This window comes from Papilio polytes, unplaced genomic scaffold (assembly GCF_000836215.1).
Source record: "Papilio polytes unplaced genomic scaffold, Ppol_1.0 DF820844.1, whole genome shotgun sequence".
NCBI classification, from domain to species: Eukaryota; Metazoa; Arthropoda; class Insecta; order Lepidoptera; family Papilionidae; genus Papilio; species Papilio polytes.
The window spans coordinates 819628-846326 of record NW_013528360.1 but is presented as its reverse complement, the minus strand read 5'-3'; the positions used below and the strand labels follow the sequence as shown (position 1 = coordinate 846326).

The 26699-nt window shown below is 32.8% G+C and overlaps 1 protein-coding gene across 1 annotated transcript in view; it reads right to left on the bottom strand.

The window, feature by feature from the left end:
- Window positions 1-24827, bottom strand: part of LOC106110172 (nephrin-like) — a 100937-nt gene extending 76110 nt beyond the window's left edge. The window contains exons 1-2 of the mRNA XM_013291901.1: window positions 24653-24827; window positions 21428-21589 (exon numbers count right to left, since the gene is read on the bottom strand). Of these exons, the coding sequence (XP_013147355.1) occupies window positions 21428-21518 (91 nt within the window). The 5' untranslated portion in view covers window positions 21519-21589; window positions 24653-24827. The remainder of the gene's footprint in view (window positions 1-21427; window positions 21590-24652) is intronic.
- Between the last annotated feature and the right edge of the window lie 1872 nt (window positions 24828-26699).

Below are 26699 nucleotides of genomic sequence, written 5' to 3'. Positions count from 1 at the left end.
GAGGCCTCAAGTTCGAGTGCCTTTAAAATGTGTTCCGCCGGGGTCGTGCTCTAAGCCCACTAATCCCCCTACTTGCTTAGTAGACGCGTAAACAGATTGGCTTGTAATCAGCCTCGAGCACACACTATTATGTAAATTAGGCTGGCCGGCAGTTTAACGTCAAAACGTTACCAAGCTTGGCTTTTGCTTAAAATCCATCTAACATAGTATACATACAACTGGAATTAGTTTTAAAACTAGTTTAAATATAGCTGTAAATAACATTCAGTTTTAACTGAACGGTCAAACTGTTAAGTTAAAACTGTACATATGTAGGCAAAATTTTAACTGTCAGTCGATCAGTATAGTTAAGCGCCAATAGCCTAATGGTTTGGGAAGGACTACCAACATTGCGGTCAAGAGTTCGAATCCCTCTATTCGACTATTGTGTGTGTATCGTAAAGGAAATATTTGTGATGTAACATAAAACTACTTGCATAAAAAAAGTTATAAACTGTGAAAATAAACCTGTGTGTAGGTAAATTATTAATTATTTCAATCCTTCAGTTCTAACTGACAGTTTTAATACATACTCGTACATACAGACAAAAATATACCAAGTATCTTATCTACAACTTAGTTCAACGTTTCCTTTGAGCATACATCGAGCGACCAATATTGACCGCATATCCTCCCCTTCAAACCCCCGTACCCCTTCGCCCGTATTTACTAGACCTCGTATTTACACGAACAGGATCCTTTCTAAACTTCAAAAGATTGTATTAATCTTACCAATGATAACATTTCACAGTTACAAAATCTATATCTATACTATTATAATAAAGCGTAAACACACATTTCTTTGTTGCCTAATATGTCAGCTATTACAGCATATTTTTTAAAAATTCTTTCTTTGATAAAAAGTTCTACACTGTCGTCACGCTTTAGGCTATATGTTTTAACGCTATTAAACTTAGGGGTAAATATTTTACATAATATCCTAATGAGGGAAAGAGACCATAAGTTGCTGCCAACATCAAAAAAGCAAAATTGCCATAGTAAGGTAATTAGTATTTTGACATTTGCAAATGATTATTTGACAAATGTAAACAATAAAATAACCTTTTTATAAGTTTATGCGAATGAAGTCGCAGGGTAACAGCTAGTTATAAATAAAGCGTAAACACACACTTCTTTGTTGCCTAAGATGTCAGCAATTACAGCATATTTTTGAATAATTTTTTTTTTAATAAAAAGCCTTACACTTACGGCACGCTTTAGGTTATATATTGTTACGTCATTAAACTTAGGGAGTAAATATTTTGGATAAAAACCCTAATGTGGGAAAGAGACTATAAGTTGCTGCCAACATCAAGGAAGCAAGGTTGTCATCATGTCATACCATTTTGACATTTGTAATTGATAATTTGACAAACGTAAACAATAAAATAAAATTTTCATAACTTCATGCGGATGAAGTCGCATGAGAACAGCTAGTAGTAAATAAAATATCTCGCAATCGGTTTCAATTGTTTAGAGACGAATAAAAATATAGTCTTTGCATTTATCCTCTTTTAAAAGATAGGGACGACGTTATTTTTGTGCATGTGTCGATTTTCACAGTTATATTGAGTTTGAGAAAAATATACTGCAAATAAAACTGCTGAGAACATTTTGATGTTAACGAAAATAAGGAATTTCATCTCTTAGTACAATAATATAATAAACGCTATTAATTTTCGCGAAATTCGTAAATGCATAAACTGTAAAAAATACAAATTTGGTCTATTTATTTGATTGAATTTTTATTTAAAGTTAATAAATATAATTCAGTAAAAAGTATAACGAATTTTTTCGGAAGAAAAATGTATAATAGGGAGCGTGAAACTCGATTGGAAACCTTGAAGGGGATTTAACTTAGATCAAAGAAAACAAGGATATCGTAACATTGGAATCGTTAAAGAAAATTATGTAATCGATAACTTCACCGAAGATAAATCAAAGGAATTTAATTTGAGCAAAGAAATATAAACAATTTTATACAGCATTCAATACATAATCTTTTATAGTATATAGTCTTTTTTCGACTCTGTTCTACATCTGTCCGAAAATTCATCAAGAGCATAGTCGTTTTTGAGATACACACAAACACTCATACATAACACTTAAAAATGCGAAGGTTTAAATATTATTAGTGTTTATATTATTTAAACTTTCGTGAGACATATAATTAATTATTTACGACTTACTCACGTACTTTCTTTTTCCGGTGACTTTATTAGTGTTAATTATTCGTAGTTTTAATTATTTTAGTTATTAGTAAATAGTAAGATTTAGAAGTATATCTAAATCGATAATTTCATATTCTTTAAAAATACTTTAGACTAACTGTTGCTCGCGAATTCGCCCGCGTGAAATTAACAAATATAGCCTATGTTACTCACAGATAAATTACCTTTCTAACGGTGAAAGAATTTTTAAAATTGGCCCAGTAGTTAGTTAGTTTTTGAGTTATTTCAATACATACAAAAAACACAAATCTTTCCTCTTTATTATATTAGTATAGACAACCTATAGTGTGTCTAAATAATTCAGATTAGTTTGACGATTCATTTCAAATGTAGTAGGGATGGGTTGTGTAAAATCAGTCATGAATCTTATCGATTTTCGATTTTTATTCTTATAGAAGTTGGAATCGATAGATTTAAAGTTATAACTTATGAAATAAAAAATCAATGTTTTCTCAAATTAATAATAACCATAACAAATAATGAAAGTAAAAAAAATGTTTATTACTACTACAGCCGTACGTAATCGAATTGGATTTCGCTATTATTTCTGTCATCGCTAAATTCTCTACACTATAATCAATACTTGAACAATCAATGTGTGTGTATGTATGTAATTAGTACGGCTGGTTACCGTAATAATTACATATGTTACTTGAGTGCGAAGGAGCCAACTGAAAATCAGCGCAGGATCGGCTTAGTCCGTCCTGCATACACCGAGCTGGCTACCTTTTGCCACGATTGTGTTTTCTTTAGAATAAGTCCTTTTATGTAATTTCTTTTTCATGGCAATAAATACATATTCATTCATTTAATCATGAAATATTAAATTAATATACTGTCTTCCAATATCCTCTATGACAAATTTTATCCAATTGTAATAAAACGAGCTTACACGTGAATAGACATTTGAGAAACATTTTTCAAAGATAACTTATCTGTTCGCCGTAAATATAACAAAGGAGATTGGTTTCTTTTATCATTCCAATTGCTCGGTTAAGTTGTACTTAACGAGTTTTCCGAGAAAGCACTTACATGGTTTTTTTATTAAACAAAATCACACAAAGACTCAAATTGAAAGACAATAAAGCGGATAGTAAAGAGAATTTATTATGTAATTGTTGAAAATATGTTAAAAATGGTTTTATTTGATTTTCCTAACGAAGAGCTCTAACTAAATTAAAGGTAACAAGGCTTTGGTCGACCAAGCTGATCCAGATATCTTTAAAAATAACGTGAGATATGTGCAGATTGTATCACGATGGTTACTTCACTATAAAAAAGGATATATACATATGAAATTCGAAAATCAAAAAACATCTATACATGGCTGGGATACAGACACTGTCGATACAGTTTTCCCCTGTACTTTTAGAGCTTGTGCACACCTGAAACTAAACTATCGCACAACTGTTTAGTACCGCTTTGTTCCCTATGAGCGTAGGTGCGCACACTATTCTATTTTAATTTTGCTACTAAACAGTTGAATTAGCTGCGAAACAATCGACAATCGCACAACAGTTGGGTGATAGTTTACTCAAAAGTGTGCTGCCCGCTCTTTATTGCTAGGCAATTGACAGATCGATTTTATTAATGTGAAAAATCTTCGAGCGTCGGTAGCTCAGTGGTTTAAGCACTTGACTTGTAATCTACAAGTCTTGGGTTCGAATCCCGCCATGTACCATTGTGATTTTCGATTTTTCGAATTTTCATATGTACATAATTTACCCGACGTTCTTAAGGTGAAGGAAAACATCGTGATGCACATATCGGCGAAGAAATTCAAATATATGTGTGAAGTCGACCAACCCGCACTGGGCCAGCGTTGTTGACTATGGCCTAATCACCCTAATTTAGGGTAGGCTCCGAGCCCCTCGGTGGGGACGTATAGTGAGCTGGTGATGATAATGAAAAATCTTATGGTGATTATTAAATAATTCAAGTAAAGTATAAAACAAGCTTATAGATAAACTTCCGTCTTACGAAGCGAATCATGACTTGGCTGTTTACTGAACGCCCGTATTTACCTACATCCAGATTGCGAGCAACTTTTGCACAACTTCTATCTGTGGATATAGTGATGGCGGAACTGAAAGTCGAACTCCTGATATACGTACAGATTCAATACGTATATAAAATTTTATATCAACGTAGACTGGCAGAACTTTGCTGTAGATTTCTTGCTAAAACGGCGAGTTTAAATAACAATTTTACCCTCCAACAAGGAATCTTCGTAACTGCACTTTTCAAACATTATGATTACGTTTACCTGGACTAAATAAATGTTTTAATATAACCCTTTCCTGCAAGTTTGTCCGCGCGGCATTTAAAAAACTTATCAAGTAGCGTGTGTTCTACATTTTTGCCAAAATGTATTCAAATCCGTTAAGCCGGTTTGAAGATAAACCCATCCAAAATTTCTCATTTATTTTACTACTCGCTTTCGCCCGCGACTCCGTTCTCGTGGAATTAAAAAAAAAAACAAAAGTGAGTAGCCTATATGTTCTTCCAGACTATCCTCTGCATCCATACCAAATTTCATCGACATCCGTTTATCCTTTGAGGCTACAAACTCTAACAAACATCCATCCATTTATCTATTCTTTCGCAATTATAATATTAGTATTAAGCATGAATGTAATCTGTTTAAAAATTGAAAATAGCGCCATCTAGTGTACCTTAATTATAAAATATTTCCAGCTCAATACCTAAGTATGGTTTTAAACACAATTTTGGCTAAAATAATATTCTTTGAAATGCAAACAAGCGTTTGCTATTGGTTTATTACAATGGCTTCGCCTATTTACGAGTCGACCGCAGTTCAGTCAGTCAGCTATCAAATAAAAGGCAATTAAAAGTCGGCAAATTGAATGGTAACTATGAATATAGGACGATGCCTCAAAAGTTAATTTTAGCACAGTTTAATATTGAAATGTGGTTAATGTGTTCAAAAGTCGACAACGGTTAAAAAAGAACAATTTCATTTATCAACTAACTCTGAACAAAAATATTGTTGACTAGCTGTTGCTCGCGACTTCGTCCCCGTGGGATAAAATAATAAAAAAACATAGCCTGTATTACTAACTAATAACGTAGCTTTTTTATGGTGAAAGATTTTTTAAAATCGGCTCAGTAGATATTGATTTATTTCAACACGTACAAAAATATAAAAATAGAAGTCTTTCCTCTTTGTAACATTAGTGAAAAAATAAATATATAATTCATTAAAAAAAAAAAAAAAAAACAAAAATAGTATATTTCAAAAAGAAAACATCTAATTTACTTTAACTTTCCGCAACAGAAAGCATAACACGAAAATTTTCAAAAAAGGACTCGTCAAAAAAATTTATCAGGCGTAAAGTACACTAATAAACATACTTTGTCGAAACAATTAAATATCTTCACAGATTAAGTGACCCACCTAAATATTCAAAGTCCCAAACTGCATTAAATAAAGCGATATTCAAAACATCAAAATTTCTTTACACCAATCAACGTAAATCTCGCAACGGATTTAACAAACAAAATGTATCAAAAAGGGTGAACGTTCCGTATACTTCGAGAAGGATCTCATTAGGCGGACTTGAATTAATAAAGTTAAGCCGTTAGTCCGTCAAACGTTAAAAAAAAATATTTACACAAATCCGCCGGAATACTAAGCACGCACCGAGGAGAAATTCTGAAGCTTTATCTACGTTTCATTATGGGTTCGAGTAATTTGCCAAGTATAATATGTCTATTGGGAGCTTTTATTATGTCATAGAGCTTTTAATGGGCATTGAGAAAGTGATTAGTCTAATGCATTATGTTGTTGAACTTTTTTGAACTTAGATTACTGTTAGTATGCATAACATTTTGATGTAAAACGCTTACTTAAGCAGTGTCTTACAAAATAACAATTTATTTTAATTGTCTATTAAATTACATTGTTTTTACTCTCTCTCTCTCTCTCTCTCTCTCTCTCTCTCTCTCTCCATCTCTCTCTCTCTCTCTCTCTGTCTTCTATTCCTATGTCCCCAAAGTGGGACAGAGGCCGTCCACAGTACGCCGCCAGCTCACTCTGTTTTGGACTCTGCGTTGTATCTCGGACCATGACAGCCCGATTACCTTCAAGTCGGCGGCCACTGAACGCCGCCAGATTTGTTTAGGGCGGCCACGCTTTCGTGTTCCTTGTAGGATCCACTCCAGGGCCTCCCTGGGAATGTGGCTGGGTTCCCGGCGAAGCGTATGGCCAATCCATAACCACTTGTGTTTAATTAATAAGCTAACTTACGCCCGCGTCTCCGTAATAAATAAAAAAAAACAAAAGTAAGTAACTACGTATATACCAAATTTAAACGAGATCCTTTCAGCCGTTTAGTTTACAAACTCTAACATCCATTAATTTAACTTTCGTGAGATAAAATAAATCAAATGATTATTCGACTTCATACAAAAACAATTAAAATCTAATTATCGTCCACAAAGCCTTGCCAATCCACCGTGTAACCCGCAGCAAAGAGCGGACGGCCATTGTAAACGCCGACCGGTGTAAACTGGTGTATATTGGTTTGCACCGGTTCTGCGTTTGACAGGCAATATGCCTTTGGTTTTACTTTGTCGTGATTCCAATTTCCTCCGGTGATAATGTTTTGTTTATTGACAGTTATAATTTACTAACTGAACTGACAACACGTCTCGATGCAAAAAATGTGATTCTAGAAAAAAAAATTTAATTAGATATTTTAAATTCCGTGTCTTTTCGATCATTGGCGTTTTTTAGCGTTTGTATTTATTGTTGATTTTTATTAATGTATAAAATATTATACTCTCGGAATAATAAAATCATGTTACCGTAGTAGTAGTCCCTTTCACGTAGGAAGTCATGCTAGTATTGGGATAAAAATTCTTCATACTTCATACTTTTTTTTTTATAATACGAGGTGGCAAACGAGCAAACGTGACCTGAATCCACCGAAATGGAAAGCGACCGCTGCCCATAAACATCCGCTATTGTAGATGCGTTGCCTACCCTAATTGACGGAGGAGGAGACGCACATAAAGAGGACATTTCCCCTTCCTATGCATCTCCTTCACCGTCCAATCCACTTTTTCCTCCCATCTGTTCCTCTTAAGAAAAGGGTGGAAAGGAAAAGGGACTAAAATTAGGCCTCCGGCACCATACTCATCAGACGAAACGCGGAGTTGCTTTCACTTCACGCCTGTTTTCTGTGTGGTCGTGGTATTACAACGGGCGAGCCGGCCCATTCGTGCAAAGATTTTAAAGGAGGCTCTAACACTGTTGAAGTATACTTTGTATACTTACTATTGGGCGTGGATACGCCTAGTTAGTTTTAACATTTCTGTGAAAAAATATCACCACTATGTTGAAGCTGAAAGTACAAACGGATTATTTCTAAAAATAACGTTTAGTTAAGCTTATTTTAGATGCTAGATAAGAATTTTACTAAGTGCTGTAAGTTCTAGACTTAAATAATTTTTAAACAGAAAAATTATATATACAAATATAATATTATTAAGAGGAAAGATTTGTTTTTTTATTTTTGGTATATATTGAAATAATTCAAAAGCTAATGGGCCTATTTCGAACATCCTTTCATAGATCGTTGTCACTGAGTAACATAGGCTAATTTTTTTAATAAATTTTAAATTAAATTTTTCATAATCCAATTGCACGCAGGCGAAGTCACACGCAATTGCTAGTATTTAATAACGTAATATAAAATTCTCCGAAACATAAACAACAGTAAAAATAATCCCGTTTCATTTTATTTATGAATAAAATAATTTCATACATTCGCGAATCATTAATTTCAGTTAGTGAGATTTAGGCCGGGGTTTACCGGATGCAGATAAATGATTAATGTACATAATCGAGGTTAACTTCATGAAACCGAACGTTATCGTTAAATGAAATCGATTAATTAAGTGTTATCGAAGTTACAACTCTTTACATCTCGAGTATATCGTAAACTAAACATTGAATTCGGAATCGTTTTTACATTTGACAAACCGATTCATCATCATCTCCCCCATCCTACTACCGTAGGGCGCAACGGGTTTTTGTCCTCCGAATAACTCTATAATAATATATAGGTTCTGTGGTCACTTATTGCTTCTTCATATTAGATCTTTTTACTGTTAATTAACTGTTAATAATGTTGCTAGCGACTTCATCCGCGTGAAATTAAGAAATATAGCCTATGTCACTCACAGATAAATTGTCTTTCTAACGATGAAAGCATTTTTAAAATCGGCCCAGTAGTTTTTGTTATTTTAATACATACAAAAATGCAAAAATCGTTTTATAATATCAGTATGGATATATAATAGTAATTTTTACTGTTATTTATAATCTATGCTATTTATTAAATGTGAACTTAAACATTGTTTAATAGATTGTTCTTTTGTTTGTGGTGATATTCCAAAGTGTGGTTAAATGTAATCGACCAAGAGATGGCGCTGTATTTTGTTATATTACATTTTTATTAAATGAAATTATTGTAAGACTGCAACCATTATTAAATATTATAATTTATTACAAATGTAACAATATATGTATATTACTGGCTGCATAGACATTTTATGGAATAATAAAGTAAGAAAAAGTAAAACGGAAAACAAAAGAAAAAAAAATTAAGAGGAAAAAGAAAAATGAAGTGAAGAATTTTTGTTATGTTGTAAAATGAGTTTACGAGTAAATAAGAATAAAGATAAATTTACAAAAAAAAATGGTGTTAGTTTTTTGAGAAAACAAAGTGTACATTTTAATACAAATCAAATAATTTCCGGTTTAAACAACAATAAACGCAGATACGTGATGTTGAAATAGACAAAGGATCCAAGCGATTGAAAATCAAGAGGTTCAGCTTAAAACGAGATTTCTCGGTAGCCGGTGAGAGCGGTCGATTGGAACCGAGAGATATAATACCTACGGTAACTCTGATATTGTAAATGTAATTCTTTATAAAGAAATGCATAAATGTGATTCTTTATGAACAATTAATTACCAGAATTTGACAAAATGGCACCGGTATTTGCAAATGCATTGCCTGCATTGACGAAAACAGGATAATTCCCCTTTCTATGCATAACCTCCCCTATCAAATCGACTATCCGCACATAATTGAAAACCCTAAATTAGTTAAAAAAAAAACAAAATTCTGAATGAGTCCACCAGGAATGGAAATATGCCGTAACACACATAAAAAAGTAAAATACAAGATTCTTTACCTTCTTGAGCATTGATTACATATATGGGAAACCATTTTTATAGAACGAAACTCCATTCATCCTACGCTCTTTTAAACGTATCCATTTCAATGTAGGTCGCAAAACAGAACTTAAAAAGGCAACACAAACGTAGGTCGTACGGATTTAAAAAAATATATTGTATAGAAATGTTCCCGTTTGACACAGTATCGTTTAAAAAAACTTTCTAAAAATAGTGACAGGTATTTATGATGTAAACCACCGTAAATATATTAAACTCCTAGTCTATTTCGTATAACTATATAAAACACTCTAAATTAACAACAAAGCAGTTTGTTACTACTAAGCTTTGGCCTTTATATCACATTTCATTGGGATCCGTTGAGCCGTTTAGGCTACAAACTCTAACAAGCATCCATCCATCGAAACTTTTGTATTTAAAAAATATTAGTAAGATAACTATCTAATATTAACGCCTTTCAATAATAACATAGCAAAGTTACGGGAAGATAAATTTTGTTAAACGACCAATACATTTAATTTTTTTTGTAGAATTTTTTTTTCGTAATGAGTCATGTGAATTAGCGTAGTAGTCAGATTCAGTTAGGGTTTTGAATGGTGGAAAATCGTAGATAGAATCTTAACATATTCATTCATATCAACTTAACAATTTTATCGAAATTATAAAACACTATCTGTTCCCATGCGACTTCATCCGCATAAAATTATAAAAAAAAATATTTTATTGTTCACATTTGTCAAATTATCGATGGCAAATGTAAAAATGTCAAAATGACAAAACATGATGACAATCCATGGCAGCCTTGCTTTTTGATGTTGGCAACAACTTATGGTCTCCTTCCCACATTAGGGTTTTCATCCAAAATATTTACCCCCTAAGTTTAATGGCGTCAAATATATAGCCTAAAGCGTGACGTAAGTGTAGGGGTTTTTATTAAAAAAAATTATTAAAAAGATATGTTGTAATTGCTGACATCTTAGGCAACAAAGAAGTGTGTGTTTACGCTTTATATAATTGTGCCGTACAAACGGGTTCGGGTCCCGCGGCACAACCTACCCTTGAACTACGATTGCACCGGAGGGCATAATAATGTAAACGTAATGGGGAAAATGGTACTCACCAGCTCGATGAATTTGCGTCACCTCCTCCAGGTGCCTTGTCTCAGTCAATGTCAATCGAGTCAGTCTGGTTCAGTCAAGTCTATAGGCCCAGCGATGCTGCCTGAAGATGTATCAGCAATTTCGAACGCGAAACCGAATTTAGCGACCCCGTTCGCTATCGAAATCGACACGCCTGTTGTGTCGTCGCGTTATAACAAGAGCAACTTTAATCCGCACAAGTTCGCGACCGTTCCGCTTGGCTGCTCGATTCCGACCTTTTCCTCGCACCCCTCTCCGCAGGCCCCGCGCCCGTCCGTAGTGGAGAGGGCTTATTCTTCTACCCGCCCGTGCGAGAAAAATAAAATAAGCGCGCTTACCCGCACTAAACCCGGGGCGCGAAATACAAAATTATGTTCGCCACCGAATGTGGCGAACCCGTGCTATCTGTACCGAACAATAATAGTACAGACTTCGTCTGCGTGAAATTTAAAAATATAGCCTATATTACTCACAGATAAATTACCTTTCTAACGATGAAAGAATTTTCAAAATCGGCCCAGTAGTTTTTGAGTTATTTCAATACATACAAAAATACAAATGTTTCTTCTTTATACTAGTATAGATAACATAAATTTAAATGCAGGCAGCTTATTAAAGCAAAGCTCCTCGTTAAAAACTGAATAAACATTAAGAAGTTATAGTGTCGAATATAAAAAATAAAAATATTTACATAAATTTCTCGCTTGCATACTGAGAAGGCTAACTCATTTAAGTTACGTTTTATTAAGTTTCAAAAAGAAACTCTTATTTTGAGAATATTTCAAACTCGAAACTGACAAAAATTTATTTTTGCTAATGAGAACTAATTTGTTGTAACTAAGCTGTAAATAATATTTACAGATATTTGGAATATAACACTTTACATTCTACTAGCTGTTGCTTGCGACTTCGTCGGTGTGAAATTAAAAAAAAAAATATAATAAATATAGCCTACGTTACTCACTGATAACGTAGCTTTTTCATGTGAATTTTTTTTTAAATCGACCCAGTAGTTTTTGAGTTATTTCAATACAAAAAATACAAATCTTTTCTCTTTATAATATTAGTAAAGACTAGCTCGCGACTTCGTCCGCATAAAATTAAAAACTTAATAAAAACGTATCCGTTACTCAAAGATAAATTACCTTTGTGACGGTGAAAGAATTTTTAAAATCGGCCCAGTAGTTTTTGAGTTATCTCTAAACCAAAATACAAATCTTTCCTCTTTATATTAGTATAGATATATACGTGTTTCTAAAAGTTTTCTTCCCCAGTTAGTATGCATCAGGCACGCTAAAGACTGAGGTCTTTATAAATTCGTTGCATGTGGAATATTGGAAGTCAGATACGCTTTACAATGACATTTAGTCCGATTCTGTGCTTGATTTAAATAAAGAAAAAGGATATATTTTCTTCTCAAATATTATTTTTAAAATAATCGATGTTATAAATGATGATACTATCTTCTATCTATACATGTAATAAAATTGGAGTGTCTTTGTAATATTAAAATAAAAATTCCAGATTTCGGAAAGATGATTGCGTTACTGATAACAAAAATCCCTTTGTAAAAATGTTTGTCTGTCTGTCCGCAAGCGTTTGTTCTGGCTAATCTCCGAAACAGCTGGGCCGATTTGACCGGTCTTTCACTGAAGGATAGCTGACATAGACGGGCATATTATAGACTACTTTTTATATTAACATTGCGTGAATTTTTTTTAAACCGTCCCAGTAGTTTTTGAGTTATTTCAATACAAACAAAAATACAAATTTTTCCTCTTTATAATAGTAGTATAGATTACTTTTTGTTTCAGAAATTGTACAGTATTCCTCGTACAAAATAATACTTTCACAATCACGTAAACAACTCTGCGAGCTCTACATGCAATTAATATTAATTAGACCCCACAAAGCCGGATGCCATTGTAAGTAGCTTGTCTACTGCTATTCTAGTGGTTACTTTGTACGGTTCGAAATTAGTCTGTGTATGGCAGGCAATATATACTTTTATGCAATTTTAAAATAAAAGTGGTTTTTGTCCTTGTAAAAGTAAAATACCTAAAAATGATCGCACATTGATTTTTAGTTGTGCAACTAAACAGTTGAATTAGCTGCGAAACAATCGACAATCGCACAACAGTTGTGGAATAGTTTAGTCAAAGATGTGCGCCCACTCATAACCTTTGAAGTTTCGATAGACTTATGATTGATTACGACAGACCGATAAGTTTGTAATAGATTATCTAGGAATAGATGTTCTCTACAAAACTTTTACTCGTGGGTGTGTGAGAGTATTAACTCTTTTATTTTAGTAACGGAAGGAAATTTTCAAAAGATATTCTAATTTTAAGGGTAATACAGATTTATACGAGATTTCTACTCACATAAAATCTATGTTCAAGTTCAGCTAAAAGGGTCCTGGGATCACCGAAGGTCACTGACACTCCACACTGAATATTTACGAACCGAGAGAAATCTATAGTAGTTAGTTATGTTCCTAGAGGTTTCTATAACTGTCGCTTGCGACTTCGTCCGAGTGAATTTAAAATAAAACATAGCCTATGTTACTCAGTAATAACATAGTTTTCTAATGGTGAAAGCATTTTTTAAATCGGTTTAATAGTTTTCTAGTTATTACAATACATATAAAAGTACAAATCGTTTTTCGTTATAACATTATTATAGACTAACTGTTGCTCGCGACTTCGCCCGCGTTAAATTAAAAAAAATATAGGAAGATAGTCTTTGTTACTCAGTGATAACGTAGCGTTATACTCGTAAGAATCAAAGAATTTTTGTAATCGGCCCAGTAGTTTTTGAATTATTTTAATGCATACAAAAATACAAATCTTTCCTCTTTATAATATTAGTATAGAAGTATAGATATAGATATAGATAAGGGTGAGTCTATATTCGACAATGACATGAATAAGAAAAAAATCCTAGGAATGACATGAATAAAAAAAGGACACTAACCTAGTTAATTTCAACAAATGTGATTATGTAATTAAGTTTCCAGATTCCGTATTCCCATTTATAATTCCTTTCCAAATTAATTACTTTGCCGGTAAATAATTTTGTTATTATACAGATAATATACGGTATTGATATCTTATTAAGTTTGCTTAATTAATTACGATGTGTAACGTAATTATTATCTGTAACGTTAATTACGATTTTGATTGCCTTCCTTCTTCATATTGTATGTCCTATTGATAGGAAGTACCCCCCTTCACCCTCTGGCCATCTAAATACATAGTCAAAGAAATAAATTACCTACCCACTAAGGATCATCATAGAAAATTGTCACAATAGGAGCTAAGATGCAGCACGTTTAATCATACTTATATTACAAATGCGAAAGTTAAGATGGATGGATGTTTGTTAAAGTTTGTAGTCTAAACGGCTGAATGTATTTCGATGAAATTTGGTATAGATGTCAGATAGTCTGGAAGAACATATAGGCTATTAACTGTTGTTTTTTTTTTTTAATTCCACCCTTATGGAGTCGCGGACGAAAGCTAGTTAGTTACACAGTGAACGTCTAACCTAGTTCACTCAAGTGGGTAGGAAATTAATGTCTTCGACTGCATATATATTTATAGCGACTTTCATAGATTCTTGATCCTAGATACCTCAACTAACGAGTGGTACGTAGTTTTAAAGTTAAATCCACATTTATGATTCAAATACTTGAAAAATAACTTAATAGAATCATTCTCTTACAGATAAATCACAACTTCTGTCTCCGGGCGACATTATTCTGTTCCCGACATGCAATATACCTCATGCATTGAATTTATAAAGGACTCAGTACAGCGTACCTGCGGCATACAAAGTTCCGATACATTTCAAAACTATACCAATGCGTTTGGGAATGGGGAAACTGACACAAGATTGCTTATTTCTTCTACATTTTCGGAATATTCTATTTCATTTTTGTGATATCTATTTTATACTAGCTGTAGCCCGCGACATCGACCACGAAATATTAAGATTTTAGCCTATTATATGCGCGTCTATGTCAGCTACCTTTCAATGAAAGTTCGGTCGAAATCGTATCAGTTTTTTCGGAGATTACCCGGAACATACGTGACTTACGGACGGACAGATAGACAGAATGACAAACATTTTTATATTCGGTTCTCGTTATTAGCAAAGCAAATACATAATGACACCAAAAACGTCAAATTAAGGCTATCTCAATACTTAATATTATAAATGCGAAAGTTTCGATGGATGGATGGATATTTGTTAGAGTTTGTAAGCTAAACGGCTGAACGGATTTCAATAAAATTTGGTACAGATGTAGAGGATACTCTTTAAGAACATATAAGTTACTCATTTATGTTTTATTTTTAATCCCACGCGGACAGAGTCGAAAGCGAAAACTAGTAACGTATAAAACGTTAAAAAATCGACATCAAAAATAACTTAACTAAAAATAAATTCATTCAATTACATAGTTCTTTTTAATTATTTCGCTTTTTGTTTCTATTCAAAGATACAAAAAAAAGCAAAATTTAAAATACAGGATAACTGGTCTATTTAGCAATTTAGATACGCGGTAAATAAAATACGCAAATTCGTTTGCGTCAGAGAAATTCGCCCGTAAAAAGAGGCGATGTCGAAAAAATATATATTTAACCATTATTTAAATATTCCTTAGGGTACTTAAATAAATCTGCATTAAGTAGACGGGAACATAGCTTGGGCTCTGCGTAATGGTGGGCCTCATCTATATGAGACCTTGGATAAAACCTTTGTAATAATGAATTAAAAATATTTATTTAATATTAATGACTTTATATTTGTCTGTCCGAAATAACTATTAACGAGAGACTATCTGATAATGTGGTATAGTTACTGCCCGCGATTCCATCCGTGTGGGATTAAATAAAAAAACAAAACCGACTTCCAAACAAAATACACTAAAAACAAAACAAAATACGCTAAAAACAAAATATTCTCAAAAAAACAGTACACTAAAAAGTAACGAAATTTTTCCTTGAAAATAGTAAACCTACCTTATTGTAACTGTTATGTCTATATTGTACAATTATTATTACTTTGATGTCGGTGTCAGCCGAGGTAAGCAGTGATATTTCTACGTAAGGGTTTTCACATTTTTCCAATACCAATTGTATTGTAACAATTAAGTAATGAATCTACATTGACTGACACCGACTTCAAAGTAATAATAATTGTAAAAAAAGATATAAATTATTTACTTGCTACAACATACTGCATAAATAGTTTATGACAAAAGTATGCAAAATTTGGTGGTACACTTCTAAAATTTAGCAGCACACAAAAGTGCTGCGCCACAGCTGAGAATAACTGTTCTAGACTGTTCTCTAGATCTATACCAAATTTCATCGAATTCCATTCACCTGTTTAGGTTATAAACTCTACCAAACATCTATCCATATAAACTTTGGCATTTATAACTTTAGTATGATTATTTTTTATACCGCGCCGACAAAGTTGCAGACAACTGCTAGTCATTAAACTGCAGAAAATCATACTTAAGTTATAATTATGAACATTTAGCTGGTTTCATGTATGTATATAGTCTGTGGCCTAAACTGCCTAAAGATATAAAAGATAGGCTGGAAGAAAACCTAAGCTAGTTTCGATGCCGGAAATAATTACGTTTCCCGTGGGATACATTAATTTTATTTTTTCAAGTTTACTCGTTAATTTTGCAACGATTCAACATACTTTTGGCACCGATAAAACAAACTCTGGAGACACATGTAATACAGTTCATCCGCACACATTTCTGCTTCACAAGGGATATTCATTGTTTTTTTTATAGTTCTTATGTTTTTAAATACCGCATGGAGTCGCAGGTAACAACTAGTGTATACTAATATTATAAACAGAAAAGATTTGTATTTATGTTTATGTTGCAATAATTAAAAAACAACTGGGCATATTTAAAAAAATATATCACCGTTAGAAAGATAGTTTATCTGTGAATCTCAGGTAGATATTTTAACTTCAAGTGGGCGAAGTCGCGAGCAACAACTAGTATGTTTATAAAATCATTATAGGATGTGATAAAACGACACAGTTTCAAGGAAGTTCGTTTCCCGCGATAATAAAAAATAAACTAAACTAAATCTCACTTATTACGTTACTGCCACTCGATAATTCCCGAGAGATCTCAAAAATTCATAACAACGCTCGCCGACGCTTGCTCGGAATAAAAAAAACTAAAGCCTTACCTCCGGGGAATATCTCCTAATCAGGTATCAATACATTCCGTGTATAAAACTGAATATATACATTTCTTATATATTTTATATTTATCGGTAATAGCAAACGAGATTTCCGTTCTTATAACAATTATTTTTAAGTTTTAAACAGGCTTGTTCCATTGTGAGATTCTGAAGTCGTAGACATATATTTTAGCATGTCAAAACATAAAAATTTATCGGAACACAAAATAACAAATTATTAAATTGTCACTGCATACTCCAAAAAATGTTATTAAACACTGTTCAATTAAATAATATATTTTAACCTCTTAATTGCCTCTGATTAATATTATGGACGTCAACTATGCGTTACGAATATTTAATTATTTATTCTAAAAGATACGATTTCGATGTTGTTTCAATAACTATGATTTGTCTAAAATCCGCACTTTAAAAGTTCAACATTTGTTTGAGGTAAATTGCGTTTCAAATACTAAAGTTTTTATGGCAAGGCCCTCAGTTTTTCAGTGTTTACCAAGTGATTTGATTTTAACAGTGGTAGTGCCCGCTTTAACATCTTAGCACGAATGGGCCGGCACGCCCGGTGTAATACCACGACCACACAGAAAACAGGTGTGAAATGGAAGCAATTCCGTGTTTCGTCTGATGAGTGTGGAGTGCCGGAGGCCTAATTTAAATCCCTTTCTTTTTACCACTCTTTTTTTATAAGGAGAGGATGGGAAGGGGAAGTGGATTTGACGGAGGAGGAGATGCACAGGAAGCGGAAATATCATCTTTATGTGCTTCGCCTCCTCTGTCGAATAACGATGTCTATGGGCAGCGGTCGCTTCGCCATTTTGGCAGATTGAGGTGGCCGCTTGCTCGTTTGCCACCTTATGTTATAAAAAAAGATGATTTTTTTTATTTATATCACGAAATCTCTATTTCCGTGCGAACAAGTAATTAAGGTATCTCTATTGTCGAATTAATTGCTTCACATCAGAAAATAACCTTATGTACGCTATCAAATTTAAATCTAGTTTGAACTGGAAAATTGAAATCTATTAGAAGATACGAGAGTTTCACGTTTATTAGAAAAGTTTGCGTACTTTACAAGGTTATGTTAGTTTACAATTAACTGTTTATCGGCGGTTGGAAGGTTACAACATCTTTAACCTTTGGTATGCTATACGCAATCATGTGAACAAAATGTTTCGAGTTACAGTTTTACTTGATTTAATTTACATGTAAAGTAATATAGATGACTAGCTGTTCCCGTGCGGCTTTATCCGCGTTGAATTATAAAAACATTATTTTATTATTTACATTTGTCAAATTATCAAAATGACATGACATGACAAACCTTGACAATCTTACTTTCTTGATGTTGGCAGCAACTTATGGTCACTTTCCCACATTAGGGTTTTTATCCAATATATTTATCCCCTAAGTTCAATGGTGTGAAAATATATAGCCTAAAGCGTGACGTTAGTGTAGAGCTTTTTATCAAATAAATAATTGTTCAAAAATATGCTGTAATTGCTGATATCTTAGGCGACAAAAAAGTGTGTGCTTACGCTTTATTATAATAGTATAGATATCGAATATTTGCACAGTCAAAGAATTAAATTCTCTTCCCATATTATCATAGAGCAAACTGTAAAGAGAGTTTTCTTACTAATAATTGCGGAAGTTTAGATGGATGGATGTTTGTTAGTTTGTAGTCTAGCTAAACGGATCTCGATAAAATTTGGCATAAATATAAAAAGTAATCTGGAAGAACGTAATAGACTGCATACTTTTGTATTTTTTTAGACGCAATAATAGTCGCGGGCAAAAGGTGGTATTTAATAATATTATTGAAACCGGCGCCTCCGGTTTTATCCGCCGCCTCTCTCTTACTTTATTCTCAAGAGTTGAACGTAATAATAAATAGGGTGAAATATAAATTTATAAATCTGGTTTATTTTAAGACTGGTTGGTAGTTACTACTGTACATATAATAAAATTAGAGTGTCTGATTGTAATATAAAAACGAAAATTTCAGATTTCGGACAGATGATGTATTGGCGTTGCTGATGACAAAAATCGTATTTGCAAATTTTTTGTCCGTCTGTTAGTATGTGTGTCAGTCCGCAAGCCGCGTGTAACGGGTAAACTCCGAAACGGCTGGGCCGATTTCCACTGGACTTCCACTCAAGGGTAGCTGACTTAGACATATTAGAGGCTACTTTTTATCTTAATATTGTGTGAACGAAGTTGCGGGCAACAGTTTTGCCCGCGACTCAGTCCGCGCGGATTTAAAAAGAAACTTAATTAGTAACATATGTGTTCTTCCAGACTATGTTCTACACTACGCCAAATTTCAGAGAGTTTCTTTGAGTCTTTCTAGAAGATACGTAGTACATACCATCTATTTTTTTATCATGTATAAACCAGTGCTTATCCACTATCCCCCCCTAGACCAAAGTAAAGATATAGTCGAAGGATGGTACCCGCTAGTTTAGCAAGTACCTATTCACACTGCTCTTGATGGCACCCACGTTATAACTTGACGGGAACACTGACGCCGGCAACTTCCACTCCTTTGCTGTGCGCACGAGAAACGATGTCTCGAATCGCTTCGTTCGAACCCGCGGCACTTCAACTATGAAAGGATGGAGAACGGCCGTACGTCCAGATGTCCGATAGTAAAAAGGGGATGGAGGAATGAGTTCGTACAATTCCTGCGCACATTCACCAAAAAAAATCGCATTTCTAACATTAATAATAATGCTTTGTGCTTTATTAAGGCAACGTGTTAACTTTTTCTCATTCTTTTATTTAAATTTAAAAGTGTTTCAAGTGAATACAAATTAGACATTTTAATATATTCGCATTAAACACACCCTTACTAAATAAAGAGTAAAATCTGTCTTGAATACGAGATTAGGTTACCCTTCTGTTGCGTCTTGTTTTTTCCCAACAGAAGTTCATTTCGTATAATTAACGTTCAGATTTATTCACTCATTGTTTTAAAAACTTTTTTTTATCAAATTTGTATACCAAATGACCGATGATTTGTGAACGTACTAGCTTTTGTCCGCGACGTCTTTCGCGTTTATGTACAAAAAACTTGGTAAGTAGCCCATGTTTAGACTATGTTTATATCTGTGTCAATTTAATCGTGATCTGTTAAGTTGTCTTGGAGATGTATTAACAACCATCTATACATCCAAACTTTTGCATTTATAGTATAAAAAATAAGGAGATAAGTGTGATTGTGGAAGGGGAAATAAAAAAATGGTTATAATTCTAGTTCTTAAATCTTACATAGCCATATTTTTAATATCTTACTAATATTATAAATGCGAAGGTTTAGATGGATGTTTGTTAGAGTTTGTAGCCTAAACGGCTGAACAGATTTCTATGATAAATTGGTTAAGATAGAGATGTAGAGGACATTCTGGAAGAACGCATAGGGTACTCACTTTTGTTTTTTTTTTTATTCTAGCTAGAAAGCTAGTATGTTCATAAAACATTATAAACTTTGTTTTTAAAAACTAAAATAAAATAAAGTGTATTGTGTATAATTCCCAGTAAAATTTGTTAAAAACATCCTTGAGAAATAACAATGATATTGTAGATACGTATGTGTTTCTAATAAAACTAAGGTCGACAACTTTTTAACAGCAATAAAAAACTTAAAATCTGCAAAATTTAACAAGTCAGACGCTAATAGCATTATAAATTAGTTTACTCTAACTAAATTTAGTTTAAAATGTTGCCATCTTAATTATTTCAATAAACCCCACGTTCCACGACCGTAAACATGTAACAACCGTAAATGAATACTTACCAAACATCTGCCTTTCCAATTTACCCCCCGACGATAAAAACTCTACAACTTTTATTACCGCTGTAATCGCGCCTCCAAATATAATTCAGCTAGTAAACCGCTCTTTTTCACTAGTGTTGTTCGATATCGATGTCGATAAAATATAATACGATGTAAATTTAAAATGCTCTAACAGCAAATGTTAAGCATAAACATTACTTTACCGAACGATACTTTATTGAAAATAAATTACCGCCTCTTGAAATTAAAAAAAAAGCCGATTACATTGCGATGGCATGGTAATGCCTATAGTGTTAAAACAACAATCGATAAAAGTTTAACTGTAGAAACTCTTCTATTATATTTAGAATTACGATAACATGTTAATAATTACAATTTCCAATTTTCTAGTTCATATTTTTTTATCGATATTAAGATTATCTTATCGATTTAAATCGACAAACTGTCACATGCCTAATGTCTATTTATTATCAGGTGTTGGCCATATTTTTTATTTACGCTCAGAGCCGGCGCGCTCACTATTAGCTTGAAACTATAAAACTTTTCTCGTCTCTCTTGAATCTAGAATCGTTAGAAAAAAGTGTAGAAAAAAACCTATTTCCTAAAATTACATTTTTTCCTTTTCTGAAGTTGTTAACTTAAATATTTGTTGTTGAGAATTTTTTTTTAAACAAATTTCCACCTGACAAGAGACAGGTTAAAGTAACGTATTGGCTCTTAGATTATAAATTACATGAACTCACCCAAATCTTCATTCTCCTGAAGACAGAAGCCATTGTCCAGTAAAATTGTCAATAACAGCACACAAACTATACCACCAGACATGTCCGCCATCTTGGATTTCAAGTATTTAACAGCATTGTATTTTATAATTAAAAATGGCTATCACTTAAACCGGTGTTTACCTGAAAAAGAAAACATGCATACTTTAGTAAATTAGTTGTTAAAAATAAGTGTTCTTCTATCAATTCAAAACGTACATTATAAAGAACCTTTCGAATTGAACTAGTCGCATAAAATGTTACAAGTACATATTAATTAGTTTTTGCACGCGACTCCGTCCGTGTGGAAAAAAAACCTGTGTTCTACCAGACTATCTTCTACATCTATTCCAAATTTCATCGAGATCGATTGAGCGGTGTAGACTACAAACTCTAACAAACATCAATCCGAACTTCCGCATTTCCGCATAATATTAAAGTACAAAGTAAAAATTACAATGTCAAAGTAATCTACTAACCTTTTATATATAAATTCAAAAATTACTTTCTGGTATATGCAACGTACATCAGATTCCTAAACATTAAATTTAACGTCGACATTAAAATGACAAACGTTCAGAGATAAAAATGTGTAAATATCGGAGTTTTTGCGCTGTGTCCATTCTCGCAGATTAACGGACAAACATCCTTGCAAATGTATGTTAATATACGCTATCTGACCACACCAGTGACACTGTATTTGCATTGTGTTTTGCAAAAACGGTTGACTTAGTTAAATTCAAATCTATACTAATATTATAAAGAAGAAATATTTGTATGTTTATATGTATCGAAATAAATCAAAAGGTATCGGACCAATTTCAAAATTAAAAAGCTAAGTCGTCATTGAGTAACATATGCTTTTTTTAATTCCACGCGGACTAATTTACGAGTAATAAGAAGACAAAAAAGTTGAGGGTTAATATGCGAAATAGGAACTAACAGGCGTTCGAGGGAACTTTTCAAAGGGGTGTACTAGATAATTTTTGGAAATCTGCGGTAAGCTTTCAAATTCATTTTCATGTAACATCACTGTTAAAATCACGAATACTTAACATGAAACAAAACTGTTCCGTTACTAAATCTTTACTTTAAAAACTGTTATCTTTATCCTGCCTAAGTAATAATGACAATTCTGCAGGATTTAATCTATGATCAACAACCCAGACGAAAGAAACTGATTATCTGTAAATTTTTCATACAACGTATGTATTATGATTATTCCAGCTTTCGCCCGTGACTCCATCCGCGTAGAATAAAAAAAAGCCTTTGTGTTCTTCCAGACTATCCTCTACATCTATACCAAATTTCATCGAGATCCGTTCAACCGTTTAGGCTACAAACTCTAACAAACATCCATCTATCTAAACTTTCGCATTTTTTTACATAAGTGAGATATTGAGATTGTCTATAAATCCATCTATACCGCGTTATCCGTAACATATAAAACAATAAATATACTTCAAATATCTCAATATTAAACACATTTTGTGATATCACTATTAGCCAATATACTGTTTTATCGAAAATTCGAATCTGGTAACGCGAACGGAACGAGGTTGATCAAATATATTACAATATCGACCGAACTAATGAAAGTCACATTATATAAATATCTAATCTTTATTCTTACTAATAATAAAAATGTAAAAGTTCAGATAGATGTTTGTTAGAGTTTGTAGCCTAAACGGCTGAACGGGTTTCGATGAAATTTGGTATAGATATAGAGGATAGTCTGTAAGAACACATACTCTATTTGTTTTTTTTTAAATTCCACGCGAACGAAGTCGCGGGGAAAAGCTAATATTAGTAAAGATGTCTTTAGACAGCGGTCCCTAAAGCTTATTTATTTTTTGAATCATAACTACTTATCACGTTAAAAATATTCAAATCTCATACTTCATTTGGTTGTCTAAATTACATAACTATCTCTGATAGTTTCTGATCTGCGAGAGTCAGTTACTAACAAAGTTCGCAAACTCCAAATAGAGTCAGCAGTCAATTACAAGATACGATATTCAGCTGTTTGATAAACCATTAATTCATCGGATTTTATTCATTTGTTGACTAGCTTTTGCCCGTGACACTGTCCCCGTGATATAAGTAAGTAGCCAATGTGTTCTTCCAGGCTAATCTAAACATGTGTACCAAATTTCATTGAGATCCCTTCATCATTTAGGCTAAAACTCTAAAAAACATCCATCCATTTAACCTTCCCATTTATAATATTAGTATGATAGTACTAAATTCATTTTTAATTTATCATTAACTACTAAATTAGTTTTATTTTACTATTGATTGGTAAATATTTCTAATAGTTCATAATTTAGCCATGATTGTATCATTAGTCGGTTTGTAAACTAACAGAGAATCAAATTTTACGGTAACATGTTGTAGAAAGATGTTTTACTAAACATAAAAGTATATATTTCCTATGTTACAAAGATAAATTAAAAAGAGCACAGATAAAATAATAATTTTCATATTTCATAGCACTAGTATATTATACAAGAATATATGAAAAGTTTTCTCAAAGCGTCTGTCTAAAGGCGATAAGCTTAAAACTATTAAACGGATTTCCATGTTCGGTCATAAAAACCTACACTAAGTTTGTTCAGTGACACTAAACAAGTTACATTAAAGATATTGACTTCATTTTTTTTTTATTAACAAGCTTTCGCCCGCGGCTCCGTCCGCGTGGAACTAAAAAAAAAAAAGTAAATAGCCTATGTGGTCTTCCAGACTATCCTAATCCAAATTTCATCTAAATCCGTTCAGCCGTTGAAGCTACAAACTCTAACAAACATCCATCCATCCATCCATCCATCTAAACTTTCGCATTTGTAAAATTAGTATGAAGTATGATGTAAATACGATGTTTTCGTTACTTAGGTTCTAATTTTAAACTTAGAATAAAGGATTTAACAGAATTATCAAAAATTTCTATTTAAAATCTTTATTTTTACTTCTCCAAAATAATACAAGCACTGTCTAGTTATTGCTGAATTGATATTTGTTAAGTAACTTATACCGATTCTGCATATTCAGTTATCTTACTAAGAAAAATAATTTTACACGCATTTAAAATTAATTAAACCTACAAAGCCAATTGTAAAATAAAATTTATCATAAACATTTTAGTTTTACATGTTAACGAAAGCTTTATATCAAATATGAAAAATATAGTATAAAAGTGAATAAACTTACATAACGATCCTTTAAGCAATTTTCCGTCAATTTTTAAACAATAACTGTTGCCTTTCAACTTCACTTAGCTAAGTTATTCACAGACAAAGAGAATCCAGTGCGCGAAAAAAGTTCGCCGAAACACGATCGGCGGGAACTCGTGAAAAACGAGGTCGAAACGACCATCCCTCCCGAAAGCTCGTTGCGCACTGAGAAAATTCCATGTTCACACCTTCTACGAGCTGCCGTAGTATAACCCGGATGATTTAAAAAATACGCCCACTTTTAGCCGTAGTATGCGTAATATGGTGTATTCAATTTAGCCCGTTAATATTTGGAGAGTCTCAAGGATTAAGATTGTAAAAGCCAATGCAAGTTTTTCCCTCACCGGCTAACGAGCAGATTGTAAACAAGATTTGAATTTCATTTTCTTAGTCAATTTATAAATATTTTTTTAAAAAATTCGATCATTTTTTTATTTTAATTTCGTACAAAGACTAACTTTATGTTATTTTTCTTTTATGAGTAAAACAAAAGGATGAATTAAGAGAAACCTTATTCTTGTTCCTGCTTAATTAAAATAGTATTTAAAAATCACATAAGGAAGAAAATAATACTGTTCGAAATAAGGTGTTTCGTTCGTTCTTCTATTTTTTGTAGAATTAGAGCGTGCACACTTGAAACTAAACTATCGCACAACTATTTAGTCGCGATTCGATTCCTATGAGCTTATATGAAGCGCAAACTACTCGATTTTAGTAGTGCAACTAAACAGTTAAATTGGCGAAACAATCGACAATCGCACACAATTTGTGCGATAGTTTATTCAAAGCTGTACCTCCGCTCTCATTCTTCACTAGCTGTTCCCGTGCGACTTCATTCGCATGAAATAATGAAAATTGTTTTATTGCTTACATTTGTCAATTGTAAATGTCAAAATGACAGATATGGCCATCATGTCATTTGTCATCACAAAGCATGGCAATTTCGCTTCCTTGATGTTGGCAGCAACTTATGGTCTCTTTCCCACATTAGGGTTTTTATCCAAAATATTTATCCCCTAGGTTTAACCCTTAAATGCATGATTTTTATTTAATTATGAAATAAATATTTCAGAATATACGTTTCAGTCACAGATTAGGGGAAGAGTAATTAAAAAAATCTTGGTTTTAATTAAAACTATACTTTTGTTTGTAGACTTTTGACAACAATATGCATTTAAGGGTTAATGGTGTGAAAATATATAGACTAAAGCGTGACGTACGTATTAAAAAAAGAATTATTCAAAAATATGCTGTGATTGCTGACATCTTAGGCAACAAAGAAGTGTGTGTTTACGCTTTATTATAATAGTATAGATATACGGATTTTTCCCGCCATATGCAATCGACAAATACTAAGATGGCCGCCAGGTGCAATCGTTTACATTGATATCTCGATGTATTTGAAGTCGTCCTTTGAAGTTTTTTATTTAAAATCTCTCAACGATTGACAGGAAACATCGAGGAAATTGTAAACCGAAATCGCTTCCTTTACTTGTTTAAATAAATAAACATGCATTAGCTGCAGTTATGCAATTAAGGGGTAAGCAGAAAGTATTGAAATATTGACCTAAATAAATGCATGTAATTTATATATTTATCTCACGATATTTCCACTCTACATTTATTAGTTAACTAGCTTTCGCCCGAGACTCCGTTCGCGTGGTATTAAAAAAAACAAAACCAAGTAGCCTATGTGTTCTTCCAGACTATCCTCTATGTGTATGCCAAATTTTATTGAGATCCGTTCAGCAGTATAGGCTACAAACTCTAACATCCATCCATCCATTTAAACTTTTACATTTATGATATTAGTATGAAGTATGGTGAATGGAATTATAAGTCTGTCGTTTACATTTCGTTGTAATTTTATTTTCAACATTGCAATTTTACTGGAAAGATTTTTGTGAAACTTTCGTAGGATGTTCTGGGAATTTTCTGTCAATTTATGGTCAAAAACTTGAAAAATGATTTATTTACATTACAAGGTGACAAACGAATTTACTTTCAATTGTATAAAAACAACT